The sequence below is a fragment of the Haemorhous mexicanus genome, chromosome Z (genome assembly GCF_027477595.1).
Source record: "Haemorhous mexicanus isolate bHaeMex1 chromosome Z, bHaeMex1.pri, whole genome shotgun sequence".
Taxonomy (NCBI): domain Eukaryota; kingdom Metazoa; phylum Chordata; class Aves; order Passeriformes; family Fringillidae; genus Haemorhous; species Haemorhous mexicanus.
Window position 1 is genome coordinate 68,262,480 of NC_082381.1, and position 24,599 is coordinate 68,287,078.

The 24,599-nt window shown below is 38.0% G+C and overlaps 1 protein-coding gene across 4 annotated transcripts in view; it reads right to left on the reverse strand.

Annotated features, from left to right (window-relative positions):
• MAST4 (microtubule associated serine/threonine kinase family member 4) overlaps positions 1 to 24,599 on the reverse strand; it is a 281,672-nt gene that overhangs the window by 203,171 nt on the left and 53,902 nt on the right. For all 4 annotated transcript variants that reach the window (XM_059836511.1, XM_059836509.1, XM_059836508.1 and 1 more), the window contains exon 2: positions 15,420 to 15,573. In XM_059836511.1, the coding sequence (XP_059692494.1) occupies positions 15,420 to 15,573 (154 nt within the window). The remainder of the gene's footprint in view (positions 1 to 15,419; positions 15,574 to 24,599) is intronic.

Genomic DNA, 24,599 nt, shown 5'->3' on the forward strand with positions numbered 1-24,599 from the left:
TCAAAAGCCTCAGTTTCATAATTTTATTTTAACAGGAGATCCACAGGGAGTTGCTAAGGTCTCTGGGAAATTACTGTCTTGGAAGCTAGAAGTTCCCAAGCAGCAGCACAGGACAGTCTTTTAACACTTTCCAATCAGTCTTCCAAATGTGCTATTGTTCTTTGTAACATTGGTAAAGCAGAACCAATAAACATTTTTGCACCCCATTTGCTAACAGCCTGCCTGAGACTAGAAGAAAAATGTACAACAAAGCTGCGGTTTCTTGCCCATTTATCTAGGATAACATTTCCTAGAACTGGAAAACCTGAATTAATTTCCCATCTGCTCTCCCTGCTTCTTACTATAAAATTTCTGTTCCCTTTTTGCATAGGCTCCTATCATGCTCAACTAAAAAGGTGCCATAAAGTGCTTAAGGCATTGATTGCAATATACACATCTTTGATATTCTATTTATGTCAATCCTCAAATATACCAGTGACATACACAGTCAGAGAGAGCTTTGTATCTACCACCTCAAAAGGTTAATTCCTTCTCATCTAGATAGAAAAAAGAGAATTAGGAAGTGACTGCAAAAAACTAAGTTATACAAAGCTTCCATTTAAATAGGTATGTTTTACTTCTTTAATGCTTTCTACATAAGAAGAGGTCTATGCCTTTTCTTTCCTTCCTTTTTGACTCTACTTGTCAGACACTGGTAACATGAAGAAGTTCTCAGAGAAGGGTGAAATCAAACATTTCCTAGTGCTGCGATCCACAGGTTTCCAGACTTTCAGGAACATCCAGACAGCTCCAAACAAGCCATCATCAAAATGCTTCAGCAACACCTATTTTGTCAAGCAGACATACAATGCACATAACTCCTTCAGAAACTCTATATTAATCCCCTCCACCATAAGGAAAATGATGTTAAATAATTTTCAACTTCATCACTGTAGCATAATATTAGGGCATTTTATCCTCATAGAAATCAATATTTGAAAAGCAGTAAGTCTTCACCTGATCCCTTAAAGAAAAGGTTCATTCTATTAAAGTTGTTCTAAAAACTGGGGAACATCATCAGTCTTTGGTTAACAAGTGCACTTTCTCATAGGGTGCTGTGGTTTAGGAATGGTATTCCCAAGCTTAGATTTCCCAGTAAAAAAGAAAATTGTAAGCTGCTCCCCTCCCCCTCTAGTGGGACACACAAAAGGCAGAGATCAATGACTGAGGTAAGGACATTTACTGGAAACAGCAATGAGATAAGAAATGAACAGCAACAGCAACATCACTAAATACAAAAATGTACACAAAGAGAGGGCTATTTGCATGCAAAAATGCCCAGTGAGTCCAGAACAACAAAAAACAATGGCAGACAGACCCTCTGCCCACCACACTTTCTCCAGGTTTCTTCAGAAAGAAACCATGTTGTTCTTGGTAGCAAGAGAAAGAAACCCTTTCCCTTACCTCCCCAGCAATGAGATAGGATGGTAATGGGTAACATTTGGGTCTTGGCCTTGCCCACTCAGCACAGCACATGGCAGCCCAGAACTCTTGGGCTCAGCAATCCAGCAAGCTCAGCTGGCCCTGGCAGCCAGGACTATGGCACACACCACCACATCCAGTACTGTAAAGAAAATTAACTCTGTCCTGGCCAGAACTAGGACACAGGGGGTTAAAACCAGCCTCAAAATATACTATCAGACACTAGATCCCTCCCAGACTGCAGTCATTTTCATTTCATATGAACCCCACTTGAGCTTCCCAAAAAAGAAGATAGAAGGCAATCATTTGCATTTAGTACACAAATTAACATTATTTTACCTAAAAACAAGCCAAAAAGTTTAAATAACAAGACAATTTAGTCTATGAGGAGAAAGATATATGAAAAATCAGTGTTATTATTAATGCTTGTACTTACTTTTTGTTGTAAATGTGCACCAGATCCAAAATTTTGAGAGCTAATATTGTCTGTACCTAACCATATGCAGGGCATTCTAACAGCCACCTTTACTATTTGCCCTTTACAGTAATCTATTTTACCCTGTTTTTATCTTGCTCAGACATCTTAAAGAAAGTCTAAGATATCTTGATACAGAGGTTAGAGGAGATGCAATCCTACACAACAACAGAAACTTGTACTAAGCCCTTTCTTGAACTGTAATATTTTGCCTGACTCACAAGAAAGCAGAGTGGATTCACTCTATACTATATAGTCAGTATCTCCACTGCAAGAATTCACTAAATATTTCATTATTTTTACTACATGATTAGCATCAAGAAATATTTAAAATAATGTTGGGGGTGTGTCTGTTGAAAAGATAAATTAGGCAGTAAACACTATGAAAATTACCAGTGAAATCATGAGCATGTATGATGCTGGAATTATCCTTCCTCCCATCTTTACCCCCAACAGGAGCCTTGAAGGTACCACAGTTTTCACAAAATACTGAAATTAAGGTAAGCAGACTGTCTAGAACTCAAATTCTTCTTTTCATAGTACACAGGCCTTTAAACATAGAAATGGCATACAAGAAATATGCTTTCTAAGGAGGCAAAATTAGCCTGGCCTGAGACAAAAAGATGGTAACAGATAAATTTCTTATCTGGGAACAGAGCTAACCTACTGCATTTAACCATTACATTATAAAACAGTCCCTGCCCAAAGTGAGTTAATCATCAACTCTCCCTCAATTTCTCAAACAATAATAAAAAAAATTAGGTTAAAAATCCCCTCATACCGTCCACTCCCCCTTTCCCTTGACTTTACAGCACTCCTACACTTTTTTTGCTGTAGTTTCATTCATAATTGTATGCATTTTACTGCTTTTACATTTTCTTTGACAAACCTTGATTTTTTACATATCCACACTTCCCCTTATTAAGTGATTTCAATGCCAGTATTATACAAAAAATATGAGCTGAAATACATTATTATTTTCACACTGCATTCATGTCTGCCTTCAAGTTAATTCTCCAAGCAGCTGCTTTCCTTTTTAAGTCAACTGATTCATGAGGAATTCATGAGGGACTGAGAGGAAGGCTTCAACTCCACCACAACCCTTCCATCTTAATTCAGTATTCTGGCCCATATACAGCATAGAACACTGCCAGCAACCAGACCACTGATACACAGGTAGTAATGTATACTGCTGGTACATTACTGGTAGTAATGTATACTGCTTTCATAAGCTACTGATATTGAGTCATCCACTGATAGAGTTCCCCTACTTCTATCCTCTTCAATTCCAAAATGCTGATTGTTGACTTCCTCCATTTCCTCCGCAGAAGCTTTGCTGGTATCTTTGTCTGCCTTCTTGTGCCTGAAACTATCAGGACAGCCTAAAGCAGCTACAAAGGAACTAACACCATCACTTCCCATATCTGAATGCTATCCTTGTTAGCCAGCACATTTATCAAAACACATTTTGATGAAGGGTGGTTTAAGTTGACCACATAATGGCAATAATTTAGCTTTATTTATTAGTATTACATCATGACTGGTGAACATAGGTAACACATTACTGCAGTTCAGTGGCATCTTCCCCTTGAACGTGCCTCCTGTGTATCTAGATTCATTTGTAATGAGTATTTGTTGAAGGTCCAAATAGAATCATTGTTAATTCTTACTTCTATTATGTTCAGCAAGCACCTATTTGTTTTACAGCATATTGTATAAGGACAAAGACTGAAAACCACATACACTTACTTACACAAAAATCAGTCACAAAAGGCAAGCTTTCCTTTATCCTGAATAGAAAAATTTTTCCTACTGCTGAAGTTCTACTCTCCTTCCTGTGTCACTCTCAAATGCGTATCATAATAGGACAGCTGAGAATTACTAAATGAGATAGAATCTAATCTTCCATTTTCAGATAGAATTTAAAAATAACTTTGTCTCTGACCATTAAGCAATTGCATATTATTAAGAAAATGTTTTGGCACCCAAGTAAGATTTTACCTTTACAAAAGTACTTAGGACAGTGTAGATTGCACTGCTAGAAAGTCTGATTTGTAACTAGTCAAAATGCAAAAACTAAATACAGAGGAAGCATCTTGAAAGTTTTTAATATAAGTATTTTTTGTTAAAATAGTAGAAGCAGTTTTCTATTACACTACTGCAAACAGAATACAGGCATGTACTTTGCAAAAAATGTAAGAATCTGAATTTGGGCTGACAGCAGCTACCAACACAATTAGTCCAAAGCAAAGCTGTGCATATGATTACAGTGCACCACAGACTTACCAGAAGCTAGCATCAATGTGTTTGTGTTAGCTGCTGTGAAATAGCAGTCTTCAAAATGTCCTCTTGCCATCTGGACATCATTAAGGCAAGGGCCAAGAAATACTTACTTCAATTATTTATCTTGTTAAATCCACTATAGGTATTTATTATATAAGTGCAGAATATTAAAAAAAATACAGAAAGCTAGATACTTCTCCCTCACTGGTTTACTTTAAAATGTAACTGATCTTATCTAAAGAATCTATGCTCTGAACAAGTCAGACTTGCCAAGCACAGTTTTAAGTTGGTTGCTCACTTCACACTTCTTTTTGGGGAGCATTAGGAGCATGAGCTACCTCAGAGCAACAGCAACAAGCCAGCCACAGTAGGAAACTGGACTTTACTGCAGAGTGCTCTCGATCATAAAAATGTTCTGAAAAGAAACACAGATGGGTACTGCTCCCTCTTCTTACCCCTGGCATATTTTCAAAAAAAAAAAAAAAAAAAAAAAAAAAAAAAAAAAAAAACCTGGGTTCATCGACAAGTCTTGATGTGAACAGAAAAAAGACTGAAGCCACCACCTGCCACCAGGTCTCCACAGAAGCAACAGCAGTCCCAACATATCCAAAGCAGCCACTGTTACCACATGATAAATTGTCTACACCTGGTGAGCTAACACAATGCTTTTTCTCCAAAAACTACTGGCCTACAGAACTGCACAACATCCACTGCGTAAGAAGGAGAACTGCAATTTCACCAGCCCCTGTGCCCTGCCAACTCAAACAGGTCAATTGGAACATTGGGATCTACAACCACCAGGGACCACCAGAGAGACCCCCAGGACAGAAGAACATGTGTGTAAAGGGTAAGGAAAACATGTTAGTGATTTCAGGGAAATTATCATATTCTGGGACAAACAGGAACATCCCTGTACTCAGAATGCATGGCTTTGGGAAAAGTTATTCCCCGGTGCATCTGGACGAACAAAGAATGCTTGCTTCTTAATGCTACATGGGTGTTAATAACTTTTGTATTTTACCAAGTTTTGATAACACCACTGCCACTCACAAACTGCCTGAGGAGCAGGAAGGGAAGAGCAAAGCTGGCAGCAACACACCACCACTTTTTCCACCACAAATAAGTGAAGCCCCACGCCAGGTTCAGACACCTGCCAGGTGAAAGGCAGAGCTACACTTTCAAGGTTCAAGTTAGGACACTTAGCTTTACTGCCTGAAATTGAACTCCTGTAGATATCCCAGCTGTAGAAAATGATGGGAACACTGCAAATTTTAGGATCTAGTTTCACATCTGGGTGGAATTAAAGCCCATCATTCCCATTAGCTGTTAACCAGAAAAGGGTGGATGGATTTGAAGTCATCACTAGGAAACTTTTCAGAATTTTGCCTTATTCTATTGTAGCTGCATCAGCAAATTTTACTTAAATTTCAAATCACTAACAAGAAAAAAAAAAACAAAAAAACTGTTTTAATAGTCTTATTTATTGCCCAGAACTTAAAGGAGCATGTTTTGCATATTACTCAGCTACACATGGCTGAAGTCAATGAACAACGCCACCTTCCCAGTCTGATGCAGGAGGTGAAATTTTCTTTTCAACCCTTTCGTCCCCATAACATTATTCAGGTAAGCCCATAATTACAACTGACTCAATTACAAATTCTTTTGTTACTGTAGAAGAAGCCTTCATAAAAAATCCTATTACAATCACTATAGTTCTTTAACTTTCTGATGTACTATAAATCTCCTAAAATTATCTATATTTGTTTCACTTTCTAAAATTAGATGAAGCAGTGGCACATGGTATGATTCTTTGGGCACCCTCAGGCACATGGTATGATTCTTTGGGCTGTCCTGAGCAGGGCCAGGCGCTGGTTCATTGATCCTTGTGGGTCCGTTCCAACTCAGGATATCATACGGTTCTATGATTCTGGCTGACAATGCATGAAAAATAAATGTGGCCCACCAAAGGCAAAAATTTGGGGTGAGATTATGAGCTTAAAAACACTCACAAAAAACTGCAGTAGACCTACCTTAAAATTTCACCAATATTGGCAGAATTGGAACTGGAAAAGGACATATCAAGTTTTGAACAACAAACTAGTAGGATGAAGGTTTAGATCTGTTTAGATCTGTATCCAAATATATATATATATATATATATATATATATATATATATAAAATGAAGCCTCCATTAACTACAAAGGCATGCAGAATCAAGCTTGTCTATAAATCAATTACCAGGAATAAGTCATCACATCCCAGAAATAATGGTTCATTCTTGGAACAAAATTCTTTCACTGAAAGTCATTTAAAAGACAGTACAAAATTTTGCTCATCAGGAAATTACTCAGAGTTCCCTTGCTAACAGATACTCACAGAAGTTATATTGACTATTTGCAATTTATTATTGAAGTACTGTGACAGCAATATAATATTTGAAATGCATTTGAGACCACTGGCAAACCTCCCTAACTCTAATCAGAATTGGAAGATAAGAATAGGTTTGTGGTTTTCAGTTTGGTTTGTTTGGTAGGGTTTTTAAGTTTTCCATACCAAACATACCTAACTCAATAGCACTGTTAGCCAACCAATGACAACAATAACTACATGATAAAACACCCTACAGACTGAAGTCGTAATTCATGACACTACTTCCTTACCTCACAGCTCTACTGAAATACAACTCAGCAAAATAATTAGTTGGTAATATTTATCAATGAGCTCAGAGACAAGCTCCTTTTCTTTATCTTAACAATAAATAGGTCCTTTTCCCATAATTCTAACATGCAGTTCCAAAACTTATAAACTGCCAGTCTATTCTATAACACAAACATAATATACAGGTATTATTGCATCCCTTTCATCCCTTTTTACAGCTTACACCTGCTTTAGAAAAGTTTCAAGATCAAGTTCTGTAACTTTGATAACATAGAAAAAACACACAGGTAAGATTCACACTGCACACATGATTCTACAAAAAGCACACTAAACTACATTCAAGTGATAATGTGACAGAGATCCTTTCAACATATAGTCTATTTTGCAAAAACTAGAATCCTGTACACCAGGAGGTCAGAGACAACTGATACTAGCAGACTTACAACAAAACTGTGCCTAGAACACAAAGGACCTCAAAAAATCTCTATTGTTCGATTCAAACATTATGTGAACAACTACTTTAATCAGTGGCCAGTACTCTTGGCTCACAACTCTCCACCTGCTCAACATTTGGGGTTTTGCCGACAGAATTTATGGTACAAAATAAACATCTCCCATTGCACTCTGAAGAACATACCCAGCAAACCATAACTGACATTAAGACAAACATGAAATTATGTGTTAATATGCTATTTTCTCTACAGTACCCACTGTGACCCCTTCTTTTGTCTCATGTATATGTTGTTATGCCCCATAATTAAACCCCTGCATGCTTATAGTAATTTTTCAAAAGGTAGAGTTTCCCAATAGAAAATCCTGCTCCTATTTTCACTGGAAAACATCTGTAAATTTTTCCACTCAAGTTGTCAACCTTCATTCTAAGGATTAAGTACAGGAAGTGGTTTTTCCCTCTTCTCAAATATTTATCTGTACATTCAATTTATGCTAAAGCAACCGACTTGGAGAAAGCAAGTATGCGGTCAAATCATTCCCTTTACAACATCCACTAGAGAGGGACCACAGGGAAAAAACAAGGAAGACTTAAGCCTCCAGGAGTATAGATCATGTGTACTTGATGTGCAGTTATAGTTTATTTATAAATATGCTGCAGTCAGTTTTGCACTTATGAGCTCAAGTACTAGCAACCTCACAAACCTCAACAGGACTGCAGCCTCACAAACCTCAAAATTAGTTAACCAGCTGATTAACTACAAGCATATAGCTAAGTCCAGGCAAGTGGACTGGACTTTTCATCTGTGCTTTTACAGTTTCACTGCTAAGCATACTTGAACCAGCTAATTCAAAAGCTCTTAGGGTACTTCTTAAGGAGCTATACTCAAACCCCAGAAATTTAACATGAATATTAATTTTCCCCTCTTTTTGTTTTTCTACTATGACAAATGACTCTTAACAATTTTCAAGCTGCTTTTATAAGTGTCCCAAAGAGGGTTAAACTCTATTTCTCCCTCCTTCAAAACTGGCAGCTTGCAAACATATCTGCTAATTAGGCACTCTCTTGCTACAGTTTGCTTTGATCTCAACAACAATCAACTTCTCATGTTCTGATGATACAAGCACGATTAAGCAGCAATCAAGGAGTTAAAGGCAAAATAATGAGACAGGAATACAATATCTTCTGTTCTCATCTCATTCTATTACATGGTGCAGACTCCAGACACGTCAAAGAATATGGAAATTATCTTGCTAGGCACACAGGGAAGTAAAAATCAACTCTACTATGCCGGCTGACTGAAGCCTTAAATGGTGAAGGTAACTGACAATGACAAATGTAACCTAATGTCATCTCAAACACCAGCACACCAAGAACCATCTAAAAATGCCTATTTCATAGGAGAATATATTTACTTCATCTGGAGAAGACAGCTTTGTACTGAATGCATAAAAAAAACCAAACAAAAAACCCTCCACATTGCATTTCCTCTGCCATGTAATTACAGAATAGATTGCCTCTCTCTCTGTCTACTAATTCTGGAATAAGTTTAACACGTGGCATGGTGCTTTAAGGAAACCTTTGAGGAAGGCAATTGAAAAGACTGCCAGATATGCTCTGGGTAGGCAGAATCAATGAATGAAGCATGTTGTGCTTGTGTCATGCACACGTGGCTGCTGAACCTTCCCCCTTCTGTAGCCCAGAGCCCAATGGTGTTAGCCCCCATCTTGGGCTGCTACTCTTCCTCTGCTGCTGTTGGGGAGAGCACTCAGGCAGCTGCAGCTGGAAAGGCTTTCTAAACAACATACATCCAGTCCTGACATGTGTCACAATGAAAGCCATTTTGAAATACTTCTGCTCTGATAGAAGAAGGGAAGAAAATGCAGAAAGTAAAATTTCCTAATTAAGGCACATCTGACAGAGCTTTGGCACTGGCAGTCATTCTTACCCCTTACATTCTACAGCACCCCAGCTTCTGGGGCTGGGAACAGGCCAACAGAGTCCACCAAGCTGTATCCCCCAGAGACAGCTATGAAATCATAGGGCTCTCCATGGAGTGGTGTAATCATGTATTGTATTCACATATTCCTGGGGTAAATATGTACGATTTCTTCTGTAACAGGAAGAAATTTTGATTATGTACACAGTAAATATAGAACACTTCCTTGTATCTACACCAAAAGGCCATCACTAATAGAAATAACCCTATTTTTAAATGTTGCCAGTAAACTAATCATATCATCACTATGACAAACACTAGTATATTATGGGAAGGTCTCACTTCCAAAGATGTTTCAAGGTACAAGTCCCATGATTGTACAAGTTCAGTTTTCCCCATTCACCAAGTTGTACCAAATAGCTGACACTGTAAGACTTCATGAGCTAATCTCCATTTTCAACAATATTAATGATAATTTATACAGCCCAATGTTTGTGAAAATTCTGCTACTGCCAATTGCTCCTCTCTACGAACAGGGAAAACCTCCTCTTCCAAGTCCTGCCAGCACATGCCAACCTATGGGTAAGAGAACAGCTTGATTTTCATGGTCCATAAAGCTGTTGATCTTTCTGCTAATTAATGTTAGCAGAATGATGAATCTCTGAAGCAAAAAACAGACTGAGAATTCCCAAATTCATTTCAAATCAACCACAGATTAATTATACGAGAATAACAACAATTGCTGAGTGTATTTGGATGACTGATGACTCAGAGGTGGAAAGCTGATCAAAGCAAGAACATTAAAGAAAAAATACATAAATCACAAGGATTTTCTTTGTTTTAGCTCTTCATGATCTGTAGACAATACATGATCAGAAGAACACAAAATAATTTTACTAACGTAGAGTGCTTTAGGATCCTTGGATTAAAGATTCTATAAAATGAAATTAGTATGTATTATGCTACCAGTACTTGTGTAAGATCAATACAAGCCTAGTAGATAACAGCCCTACCACAGTTAGACACAATTAGCCCACCAGGAAGTCTTTTCCAAGTAGTTATTCATGAGATAACAGTAGGTGAGATAAAAAGTTCAAACTATGGGTAGCTAAAATGTATTTTTTTCTTTATATATAACAGCAGAGCTTATCAGTATGGTATGAAACAACTGAGTTAGTTAGCTGCACTACTCTCCAAAATATTATAACTTCCCAGAAATACGTTCTCATATCTTTCAGAAGTAGAAAGGGAGTTAGCAATCTCCAAATGCTGCACAGCAACTGAGAACCCAGGACTGTACTGCCCATCTTGGGGCAAAGTGAGGAGCAGCAGCAGGCCATGAAAGTCAGGGCAATTTGTTTTGCTTGTCCAAGAGATTAGGTTAACCCTCTCCACGGTAAAAGTTCATTTAATTTCCAATCCTTTCACATTACCTTCTGCTGTGGCTTCTTTTTAAGCATCTCTGAACACAATAAACTAAAATCTGTAGACAATTTAAGCCAAAAACCCTCTGACTATAGACAGCCCTTTGAAGTTTGTGGAGATCAAGACAACCACCCACCACAGAAAAGCAGCTTTTTAATTAAACGTCTTTTCTCCTGAATCAAAACAAGTTTTAAAGTCCCAGTCTGTGTACATTAGAAATCCTTAAGAAAGCAATCTAAGGCTACAGCAAGAGGCATTTAAATACATGTGTATTAAACATGTCTATTGTCCCAAGAATAACAGAGCTGATCTCACCTACTGTACTTTCCTCTCAACCACTTACCTTCCCTGTCCAGCACACCGCCAATGCCCCTGCATCCAGAGGGCACCAGTATCCCTCTGAGACAATCCTCTTTTCCCTCTCTATCTGACCTAGGGCTGTGAAACAAGCAGCTGCAGCTCAGCTTCCTGACAGGGCTTATCCTGCAGTTCAACAACCTGTGCAAGGATTGTGTTTAACACTTTCTGTGAAACAAGCAAAACTTTTAAAGACACAGTTTACTTCCCAGACAAGGGGTGTGGCAAGCACGGTTATGGGCACGTGTTCATGCAGGGAAGGGGGAATCTGAAGCAGGACAGAAGTCAGGACACAGCAGAAGAGGAAAAGGCAAATACTGATTATAATGTAAAGTGACCATGTTATCCAAAACTTTATAACCTGTTGGAAATATGACTTTTCAAATTAAAAGATGAATTAGTCATAAATTACATTCAAGTTCTTTTACTCTGAGATTGTTTTATCTCATTAATGCTTATGTTTAGTAACCACAGTTATGAAATACTATTTTTCATCTTGTGTTTCTATTAAATAAAACTGTTAGCACTTCACAACAAGAACTACTAAGGGAGATCTGCTAGACTAATAGCAGGCCACACTCTATTTTCATTCCAAGCTTAGTCTCCATTTTTCCAGAAGTCTTCCTCTTTGGCAATGAAGATTAAGGAAAGCAATACTGTTGCAACAATTATATTGAAGGGGTTTTTCCAAAATATGGTAGCATGGTGTCTGCAGGAACCACTGCTCATTTCCTTTATTGGACAAACATTAATTTGTGGCTACGTAGCAACTTTCTACAGAATGCAATAGTAGATTTATTCTCAAAAACATTGATTTCATTTTTCTTCTACTTTGAAAAACATTCTTTGCTTGTCACTGAAAACATGTGGTTACTGGATTGCTAAAAACTGTACAACTCAGGGAAACAATTTTGGCTCTAGCTTCCCTGAAGCTGTGTCAAAAATAATTTCAGGCTCTATCCTACCTCCACAGATTTCCAGCCCTCTTCTCCCTGATCATCATGATCAGTACATTATGATGTACTGGTGACCCAGTACATCATTCTCAATTTTTCTCGTATTCATATATAAAGAGTTTTGTAATTTACTTCAGCCAATTCAGTATAGCAGCTTCCCAGAAACTGTAATCTTTCAGGTTTTGCAAGTCTCATTCAATATACTGCAACAATATAGATTTTTTTTCTTCTTGCATGTTGCGCATAACATTATTCCCTCCTACAAAGTTCATTTATTTGGGATCTATTCCCAGAGGTAAAATCCCTATATATTTACCTCTATTAGTATTCAGCCCTACAGGAATTGAACTATTTTGTTTTATATGAACAAATAAATTTTGTTTTGTTTGTTTTCATTGTTAATGCTGCTTTTGTTCTATGGCTCAATAATACTGTTTTTAACAGCCAAAGGAAAGGGAGAGTAAACTATAAAGTGCAATTCACCTTCCTAAGATCTACAGTGAGAAACATGCATCAGCACAAGAATATTCTGCAAATTTGCAAGGTAGGAGTCTTGTCTCTTGCTTCACTTACTCCCACCTACTGTATTTTAGGAGTTGCACATTTTTTAACTACAGAGGCAGAGACTGAACTGAAAATAATTTCAAAGATATTTTTCGGAACTATTTTCCAATTAACTAATACCCACTGTTAAACTAGCACTTAAAGGCATATTAAAAGTAACAAAAGAGAAGAAAGAATAAAGGGATACAGTAACCAATAACAGTGATGTTAAATATCAAGCACTTTGTCAGATTACAGGCTTCCAAATATTTTTTCCACCTTTATGGAGCAGGAATATTTTTTCAAAAACATTAAGACTTAAATAGAAATTTGGGAGGAAATGTGTGAGCATAGAAGTTATTCCTTACCAAGCACATGTCAGTCAAACCACAGTGGCAAACCACTCTTAAACATTAAAGAAATCTTTAAAAAAACCCCAAAACTTTAGTATGTTAAAAAACAGACATAAATACATGACCAAAGCAACACTGTATTAACTTCAGATTACTGAACATTTGAAACAACTCTAGGAATTAGTTCTCTAACTGCAGTGGTTCCTTTAAAACAGTTTTTTAAAAATCCCTAAAGAATATAAAGAACTTTATGTCATCAGAATGAGTTTGATTAACTTAATCAGTATCATGAAAGCTGTTAAGATATTTAAATTATTTTAAGATACCAAAGCCCTAGGGTATTCAGGTTCATTTAAAGTGCATTGGTAATAAAGCAGTTTAACATCATTGCACACTATATTCCCAAATCCTGACATGAAACAACAGATTGCATGCAGACAAAAAGCATATCCATTTCCCTTTACAAAGGCCTCAAGCAATAATTCAAGCATAGAGATAAAGACTAGAGACTATGGCAGCTGAGCACAATTGCTATGTTTGTTTTTTGATTAGGCTGTCTTCTTCCTCTTTATCTGAACGGCTTATATGGCAAAGATCAGTTTTTAAAGACCACCACTCCACTTTAAAATTAGACAAAAACACAATTAAAGAACCACACCAGCTCCTGTTAAAAAAATAACTGTGCTGGCAGTTCCTAGTCTCACTAAAAGAGTAGTTTGGTTTACACTCCAAGCTTTCAAAGCTGTAACACCCCAGAGCTGCCAGAGAGCTTAATGAAACGGATACCAAAATTGACACTTGTCTGCTGCAGGTCACTTATTTTTCATGAAAGCCCATATGGATCACAAATACTTTTACACTGTTTCTGAAAGCTTCATAATTCATGATAAAGTTGCAAGGGAAATAACAGATCTTACCCTAGTGACACTAATAATCAGAGCAACAATTATGGGATGATAGGATACAAGAAATTCCTGTAGTAGCATATGTTTTTTCTTCATGTAAAGTGTGAGACAGTTTAATTTTTTTAATTCTTTAGGTTCCTTAAGACAAAATTATTTGTCACTTACCAGAAGCCACATAGGTGATTTTAAGGTGGTGAATACAAAGAGAGGTATTGTTATAACTTCTTGGAGCTTCTTCACAGGAAAGAGGTAGGAGAGAAGTGAGAAAAGCAAATACTCTAAAAGTACTTTTCAGACATGTACTGCAAAAGAGTCAGCTCTATCCACTGTGGAATCATTTTTCATCCCCAGGTGATAACAACTCTGAACAATTCACAGAATTTAGAGACAGAAGTGGTGCTTACTTTCTCAAGTAAACACCATTTCAACTTCTTCTAACCTAAATTTCATGTACTTGACTCCAATATCAATCAACATCACTTGGACAGATAAAACAACTTCCTCATGAGGGGAAGAGGAAGGGCAGGCACTGATCTCTCATCTCCGGTGAGCAGTGACAGGACCTGAGGGAATGGCCTGAAGCCAAAACAGGGGAGGTTTAGGTTGGGTATCAGGAAAAGGTTTTTCACCAAGGGGAGGTCAGGCACTGGAACAGGCTCCCCAGAGAAGTGATCACAGCACCAATCTTGATACAGTTCAAGATGTGTTTGGATGATGCTCTCAGGCACATGGTGTGACTCCTGGAAATGGTGCTGTGCAGGACCAGAAGCTGGACTTTAAGATCCTTGTGGGTCCCTTCCAACTCAGCATGTTCTGTTATTCTGTGAAAACTCTATCTTCCAGTAAATTTGCTGAAATCTATTGACCCTCTCACTGAGTACAACAAATTCCTCTATTACTCATTATGCACTTTAGTAACATATTTGATTCAAATTCCAGTGAATTTAATTTTTTTTAAATACACAAAGTCCCTATTTTTTTCTATTTTATTTGCTCCATAATCAAAAGCAATCACTCTTCATTGACCATCACTGCCACAGAGGTACCAGTCACAGCTACAATACCAGAACCTAGTACCTAGAAGATGCCACCAGGGCAGGGAGGACCTAAGCCCTCCTTAAGCATCCTGCTACCTCTTCATGGCTCCATGGAGGAGAAGCTGCGGTCCACAGCTTGTGTCTAGCTGATAATGCTGTTCCTCCTCTATGAGTATTCTATCACATAAATTATGCCAAATTGTATCTTCTTAAATGAAATCAAGTCTAAAGGCACCATCCATGCACTTCAACTCCTACAGGAAGCAAAATATATAGGTGATCCCATGGATGGATGCACATGAATCAGCAAGATAAATGCCACAGTCATGCAAATATCAAGACAGGGGTAATTTTCAGGCTGTGCTTGGCCACATATCAGTAGCCCTAGAGGCAGAATGTCAAACATGACTGATCTCACTAGCAGCCAGGGAAGCCACATGGAAGAGACTTATGGAAACTCCAGGGGGAGCTCTCACATCCCCCAAAGATTTCAGCCACAATGCAAACACCAAGTGTCAAGGTGCCACCAGCTACTTGTGCAAACCTAAGTGACACTACACATACCCCAAACTCACCAGTCAGAGCTCCTCCAAGGCTTCCTCTCCTGAGCTGTCTCCCATCTTCACTCAACTGTCTCTTAAATTTAGGAGACTTTCCAAGGCCAGAAGACACTTCAGGACTGCTGGATTTTCGGAAAGGCATAGGTGGAGGTGACAATATGTGATCAAGCTGCAAAGAAACAGAAAAAAATACATACCTATACTGTTTAAATGCTTATCTTCATTGAAAGTAAAATGTACGTTACCTTCAACAAAAGATTATGACATCATTTGGGAAAAAAAGATCCCAAGATCTTAAGGTAAATAATTTGCTAACTGAAAAGAAAACTTTTTCAAGTGTCAGATTTGTGTCTGGCTGTGTAAGAAAGCCATCCTTCTCTTGAACAGTTAACTCCACCTTCAACCACTCTCACGCAAAGAGCACTGCGCACAGAGGTTCCCTCTGTGACACCGACTGGCTCTTCACAGGTTTTTCTTTGACAAGTTTTCCCCCCGCCCATGTCAGCAGTCACTAGATGGCACTGCACCACCAACAAACTGTAAACCACTGCCCAGTCCAGGGAAATAATAACAAAAAGATTTATCAACGCCAGTGAGAAAAAAAATTAAATTATCCTGTTTATAAAAGGCACATTCATTTACACTGACTTTGAAGTTAAACGGAAATACAGATCCTCATTCTTCAGACTGGGTTCCTGTCATCATAGCCACAAAACATTTTAGCTGCCTGGTCTTGACAATGCATCTAATGTCTCACCATTTGATTACATCCACTAAAACAAGACAAATGCATATGAGCAAATACCAAGAAAGTACGAAAAAGCAGGATATGCAAGAATACAAAGTATATAAAGTTTACAACCACCCTTCTCCCCTAAGTGGAGCAGTGGCATGGTGTCATCATTTTGAAAAACCACACAAATTTTTTTTCTGTAACATTTAAACCTTAATTCTCACTACAATTTTTTAGGAAGCCAAGCATGTCTTAGTGTTATATTTTTACAGTTCATGTACTGAGACTTATCAGCCAGAGAATCTGTGTATCACCTGCATACTTGGCTCTTTCATCCTTTTTGTCCCCTGAAAGGAATGAGTCAAGGTCACAAGAAACACTGACGAAGCTGCACAGCAAAGCCCATTTTTGCTTACAGTTAATCCCACAGCAATGTATTGTCTTCCCTACAAAGCATTTTGAATCCCATGTTTAGTTCCCTATGTACTTCATATTTCAGGTTAGTTATTGTTCTGAGGTTTGTTTTAAAGGTTTCTTTAATCAAATCTGCAGCACATTGGAAATGTACATACACTCCTCAAGAAATGCAACTGATTTCTTAATCTGCTTCTTCAGTATACTAAGACTCATTCATGTTCACAACAGACACTGAAGTATTTGATTAACTCACAGCACATGCCTTTAGCTATTTCCTAAATTAAGTGGTTTTGGGGTCACAAAGAATATTTACTTGACCATTGTAACTATTCATCCTCCACAAACACAGGCATGTCACAAATATTTGTATTTACAACTTCTAAGAAACCTCACAAGATGAATTTAAAAATTAAATACAAATTACTCTTTTAAGAAGGAAGCAACTGACAACAGCTAACTTCTAAAAAAACCACCATTTTGAGAGTCTTTCATGTAAGTCTGAAAGCAAATACTCAAGCTGCTTACTGACTGATGGATCCCAGAGATTTTTTAGACTTCTAGACTCCAAATTAGTCCACACATCTGAAGATGACATAATCCCATCAAGGCTTTAGGTGAGTCCCCAGCAAAAATTCATGCTCTTCCTTGAAACAGGTTCACACTTCAAGGTAACCAGCCACATTTAAAATTTCTTTTTTCCTGAGGTAAGTTGCATCAAGATTTAAACCACAGAAGGAAATGCTACACATTAGCACTTAAGCCAACATAACAGAATTTTGCATCTTCCACTCTCTCATCTTTTCCCCTTTTAATGAGATAGTCAAACTTTATGATTGTTCAAGTCACTCCCACAATGAATAGACTTGTGCATTACTCAACACGCAGTCTGATTTTAAGTCATTATTTCCAATTAAGGCTGTGCTCCCTTTTCCCTTTCTGGGTTTCAGAAGAAATTTTAAGACAGCACTATAGTCCAGACCAGCACAGTACCACCGAGATCTTCAACTCAAAATTAAGAGGCTATCCCAGCTGCAGAGAAATATGATGTTTGAGAGCTATGACAGTTTAAATATTAGCCCCCATTAGCTCATAGTCTTAATAGCAATGCCCTGCATTCTCTCACAAAGATACCCTCTTCTTGCTGAGTGACTTTATTACACCAAAAGACATTTTCAAGGTATAAGACTACAAAGAAACAACACGGAAGTACAAGATTTAGTATTTTCATATTTTCTCTTGCCTCACAGAAACAATTACACATATATCAACAAAGCATTTCTGGAAGCTATCCAAAGACTCACTTTTGCTTCCAAAGGCCCAAAATAATCTGAGAACATGTAAAATGTGTATTTGACAGGAGTCTGTACATTCTAACTGATATTGCTGTAAACCAGGAAGAGTAGACAAGGATATACCCTGTAACAGCCTTGACATAACAACTCTGGATGCCTGGGAAATACGAGAGAAAATGAACTGCAGAAAGTATCCAGGCTCACAAGCTCCCTTCCTGTGCCAGCCTCTAGACAGTAACACGTACCAGAACTAGAGGGGTTTATAGCCCCCATTTAGACCTCATTTCAAGCAAAAGCATTTGTAGCAGATGAGGCTTTCTGCCCTCAACGGAACTGCCTTTCCTTCCTGACAGGCCAAGCATTCAAGTCCAAGGAAACCAATAGAAAACATTAGATCCTACTTCCTTGGAACACAAAGCTGGTTCTGAAGATGTATAACATGTTACATATTCAAATCCTACAAACTGCTTAATTCAGTCAAAAGGATGCTACAACCATTCAGTAAGAAAATTACATTAAATTTAAACAAATTACTAATAGCAAGACCTATTCCAACTTGTTAATACTTATTTGAAAGGACCTCCTGGAAACCTGAACACCATGAAAGTTCAGGCTGTGCATCTTATCAGATTATAAGATTAGACACTGCTGTCCACAGGACAACATTAAAGCAGCTATCTAGAAGACAGATGAAATTCTACCAGAGAGATTTTAAATAATTTTAATTAAGCTGCTTCTGCTCAGCACTCACTTTTGCTCATCCACAAGCATCACTGTATTGGTATTTACTTCATACTTACTAGCTATATGTTCATGTGCTGATGTTGCATGGCATGTAAACACAACAGGACAGCTAAGGTTAGACTGGTTCCCCTTTTTTATCAGACACACTTGCAAGTTGCAGGGAATACAATAGCTATATCCTTGCAGGAAGCTTCCAACAGACACATTCATGTTACCTCTTGAGTATCTGGCTGTCTCATGCTCTGCTCACTGTCTTATTACTGCACTCAGGCTGCAGTCATACCCTTCTCTCAACACCCTTTGAAAACAAATGTTAGTGACCTCAGGAGCACTGGGATAACAGAGAGCAGGTTTTTTTAAGCTAAAAAGAGGGGAACAATGAAAAATTGAAACTGTGAAAACAAATGTATTTGAGTTCCCTGTATTTAAAGTACAAGGGGGTTAAGCTGGCCTTAGAGTTTATACAGGCTGCTTAGAGAGGGATTTTTAATCAGTGTACATCTTGCCATCAGTCTCTGCCTGTTAATATTCACACTGCATGGATAGTTAACTTATTTAAAAGCCTCCCACCCCCAACATTAAATAATACCCTCTCAATAAAGGCACTTTGAAGACAAAAAACACACAGCAAACACCAACCTATGACGAACATACTGTTCTACAAGATTTACTTCTTCCAATACATTTTTCCACATATTTGATGAAAAAATCTGCCTGCTTATGTCATAGATACAATGAATTTCTACAAAAGCACTGTAAAATTTAGGAGTCAATGACTTTCACAAAACACTACTTGCTCCCCTCATACCTATGAACCTTACAAAAAGGAACAGAGAGTATTATTAGAGGAGAATGGTTTAAAAACTACACAGAAGAGATATCAAAATATCCTTACCATAGACTTCTACACATAGATTTAGAGATCCTGTAGAAACAGGGATGGAATTTTGAGCAAAAGTCTCCTCCAGTTACACAGGAATCAATTTGTTCTCAAATTTTTTTTTTTCTGTATTTTCAAGCTATTAATTTTCTGTGTGAATAGAATCAGATACATTCCTCTGAAGAAAATTATTCCCATACCGTACTATGGGCTTTTAACAGCTCACCTACTCAGAAAGGATTATACTAATATTTTTTAAAACCTCAGTAGCATTAAATCCACCCATCTACCATCATGTATTTATTCTAAAACTAGAATGAATTCTCTGCTTTATAATTATATCATCAAATAGTCACATCAAGTACATCAGCCCACACGTCCTTATGAAAATTAAGGACATGACAAGTGATTCAAAATAAGACCTTGCATCAGTGTTCAGGATGCAAGGTCTTATTTGGACCAAGTACATAATGAGGAGTGAGGCTGTCAGAAAGAAAATGCATTTCAGAAATTCATGGTACCAGGTAAATGAAGCTAAGAGAATACAATCATACTGATAAACCAGGATAAGGAAAATAAGCTGTTCTGGGCTGCTGAAATGTGTTGCAATATGGAGTGTCTTTTTCCAAAAAAAATTAAATTGAAATGAGAACTGAACTTGCCCGATCAGCTCCACTTTTTTTTCAACACCCACTACGGTTTCACTGTCCAAACTACTTCCCTCCCACGCTCCCTCAACTGCTCCACAGGCAGTATTTCTGGTCAAATATTCAGTCTTAAAAATATGAACAAAGGTGTTCTATTAAGCAATTCCATTTCTTCCTCCTGAATGCAGCACAACTTCTTCCTACCTCCGGTCACGCTCTGTATGCATATTCAGTCCTAAGGTTTCATAGAAGGGCTGCGCACTGTCACCCATTTTATATCTCCCCCAGACAAGCACCAATCCAAAAAACGAGATGCACTCTCACATGTAGTGTATCAAAGGCAGAAAATACCAATGTAGTTTTACTGTTTAGGGTGTTTTTTTTCATTATTAACCCAAAGTTCCCAAAGAAAATTACTTTAATAAGTACATGGTCATGAAATATGCCAAATCACAGATGTTCAAAGAAGTGAGAAAGTAGCAGGCTCCAGTCCTATGCAGGTAAACGTATAGAAGCTTAGCTGATGTTGAAGAGAGATTAATTCACTAAAAATTCTCATTGTAAAGTTAAATGCTTAACAGGAATATGGCTTCATAAACCTTACAAATCCCTTCTGTCTCTTGCATCTTCAAACATGAGCTATGCCAGAAGCAAGCATGCTAAGACCCACCTCTAGCTCAACAATGATTAACTCTTTATGCTCCTAGTAGTCTGCTTTGATATAAATCAGTCTGCTTCTTCATGTATTTACACTGGGTTCCTCTCAGCATGTTGCCTCTCTGTCTTACTTCTTTGCAAGCACTTTAAGCACAGTTGCTGGAACTCAATAGCCCACTAAGGCACTATTTTTTTTAATGCAAGCTATACAAACTTATTTCAGCTGGGCATAGGGGAGAGGTATATTCTTATCTTTTAAATACTCTCTCTAAGTCTAATTACATTTGGCACAGATACACGAGTTTTGATTAGCTGCACTGACATAGAGAGCAACACAGAATATAATCTTATTAACAGATAGGATCATACTTTTCAAAAGCATCTTAGAATTCATTTAAAAATACACTTTTATCAATTAAGAGAACAGTGCAATTTAGTTACTCCAGATGCTTGACAAGAACCCAGTAGAATCACATTAGACTTGAAGAGGAAATGCTACAGGGGTATAGTATAGATACCAGAGAAGTCTGTCTTAAGGACCATCACAAGCAGAGGTGCAACCAAATTTCCATGGAAGTCCTGCAGTAACTCATGTCCGCAGTACACAGGAATCCACTGCTTTTGGTCACATCATCATCAGCTGCGTAAGAATTCTGCTTGTGAGTACAATCTGACCAATCTAGGGCTGCCTGTGAATCACCACAAACCTGTACAAATACATCAATGGAACAAGACTGTCAACAGTTCCTTTTAAACAGCTGATGGCTGAAATACTCTACATTCCCTTTACCCACAAGGAATATTAATCCACCTTAGTTCTGAGTAAGGTTTGCAGAACTATGCAACTATTCTGAATATTCACAGTTTTCGGAGCAACCTCTGCAGAACAAAGAACCACAAATAACTTCTCCAAAAACTAGCACCACTTCCAAGAAGTCATGGATAATGAAGGTTAAGAGAAGATACAAAGGAAGACTCAACAGGCCACAAGGATTTCAATGGACAAGAAAAGATTCCAATTCTTGCCCCGTTTCCCCGCAATTCTTCAAAACCAAGCAGGTATTTTTTCTACCACCATAGATCAAGAAGAAAGATCACTATTTATCCCACATATCTTAAACTCAGCATTGTCTCTCCATGGGAAAGGTCTTGTTCAGTTTGGGCTAAAAGACCTCACTAGTTCTACAGCCTAGTGGCATCTGTCATTCTAGTCTAGACTTCAAGCCTTGGATTATCTCACTTCCCCCTATGACCTCCAGTTTCCTTGTTAGGACAGTGACACCAGTCTGTCAGCTATGGCAGGGACAGAAAGTAAGATCCTAGGCTCACTGTGGATTTAAAAGGATTAGAGAAAGAAAAGGTCTTGTTTAGAGGGAAAATTACTTATCATTTATATAGCAACACTTGATTTACACACTAATGTAACGTGCAACTGGCACTGCAAAGATGTCCTTACCAAGGTAAAAAGAAACCACAGTAAAACTCTGCAATTCACAAAGCATCACTTCTAACCATTGTATTTACTGATTTTACATCCCACATATATGCAGAAACACACTTAAAACTAAAATCACTATTCAAAATTGTCCAGTTTATTATGTTGAACACATGATGTTGCATAAAGAGCAGCAGCAAAAAAAGTCATGATGTCTTCCTATGGCATCTTAGCTATTATATCCTAAGTAGTAAAGAAACATTTTAAGAATTCTGTTAAGGATCAACAGAGACATAACCATATTATCTTGCTACCCACCTCCCACTCATTCTAGAAATGCAAATGCGCATTTAAAACATTGCATTTTTCTTGAAAAACAAATCTGATGCCTAGTCAATTAAAAGCCAATAAATACAACTCAAGACAAATCTGAGTATCAGCTATGGCTATGTTAAAAAATAATCAGGTTGCATCCAATCCTTTTTCAGAAACGTATTTACACATGACTGCACAGAAAATGAAGCACAGTATTCTGCAAGGCCAAAAAGTAGCCTATAAATATGCATGCACACTGCTGTCTGAGCCAATTATTACTTTACCCTTGTTAAGATGGAACAGTTTTGTTACAATATGACAGAGTCCTTCAGTTCTTGAAAGCCTCCTGTGAGCTGCATCTGTACACACAGACTCAGAGACAGACTGCTCCCTTTCCAGGAAACAAAGGAAGCAACAGTATTTGTATTGAAGGCACTGCCTCCAATAATTCAGCCTGCCCTCAGTCTCCCTGAATACACACCCAGCTTTAAAAAACACCAAAAGATTAAGAAATAACAGATTTGGCACACCTTATATAAGGCCCTAAAAACAAAAGCAGAAACCAGAACACAGTTGTAAAAAAATATAATTCAACCCATGGTTAAAAGGGATCACATAGGGCACTTTACTTACAGGTAACATCAACTCTTTTTTATTTTATTCTGACAGTTATAGAGGTATTTTCTCAGGAAAGCACATGATGTGCTAAGGCCTTTTGCTTCTTACAAAAAAAAAACATCATTTCCAAACTAGGAAAAACTGTCAGTGCTCTAAAAAAAGTGAAGTCAAAGCATCACAAACAGAATGCTAGTCAGGATGAGGCTGCAGCAGCTCAACAGGTCAGTCCTACTTGGAAGGACACAGAGGGACCGGATCCAACACAGTAGATTCTGTGAAGAAGTTTGTTTGAGAAGTTAACAAAAAAAAAAAAAAAAAAAAAAAAGGCATGAAAACAGAGAGCAGTGTCCCAGGCATCTGCCAAACCCACTCAGCTCTGGTCCCACTTTTTGCAATGGTACAGCTCCTCTAAGCACAGCCTGGCATCAGGAAACATGCTCATGTTTAACCTTTGTTTCCACAGTTTTTAAAAGGGATCTGACCAAGATAAAAAAAGCAAATCTACCCTTAGCTGCCCAGATGTGCAGCAGAGTGTGCCACTGCTATGCAGCAGGAAGGATACTCCCTTCCTGCCCCTGTCCTGATGGCCATCTTGTCAGGAAAAAGCATTTCACCGTGTTGAAATCTGCCGTCACTGCTGCCACATCTGCCTGTTGTAAAAGACCCAGAGAGTAGCCAGGACCCAGCAAGAGAAAGCTGGCAGAAGCACTCCTGATTTAGTCCGGGGGGAAATCAAGGACACAACCCAACCACAAACCTGGTGGCTCCTGCAGCCCAGGGCAAATGGACAAGAGCTGGAAACCTGGAGCAGAATTAAAACCCCAAACACACACACAATTTCAGGCACAAGGCAGGTTTTATAGAGCAGGCATCAACACAGCAGTCCTGACCTTTCCAGCAAGCCCACAGACACTGAGGAGCAGCAGCAGCTGACCCCCACTGCACCCCCACAAAGAAACTGCTTGGCAGGGCAGGGAACAGTCAGTTGCAAAAATCACATCTTCCTAACACTACGCAAAGACTTCAGAGGGTTGTTTTGTTTTCACTGGTTTATCTACTTTAAGAAGTCAGAGAGAAGACTACAAAGTTTTCAGTTAAGCATTAGGAACCATCAAGTTTAAACAGAAGTTATTAACACTGTGACAAAGTACTACTATTTTCTTACCTTCCCTTGGATAAAGCCACCTCTTTGGCACCTTTTTGTTCTTCAGTTTTCTATGGTTGTATTCATTTTCTTATTATCATATGCAGAGCCATTAGTAGCATTAGCTATGCACTATGCTCCGCTCTAGATAAAGATATTAAACTAGCCACACTGAATATTTCCTCAATTTCTCAATGAAAGCAGGAATTACCTACACAGCAAACTGAAAAGAACTTTGATATTTTAGACACTATAGCCAGCATTTTCACCCTTAATTATTTTAATAATCGTTTTTACGGGTCAAGAAATCCAT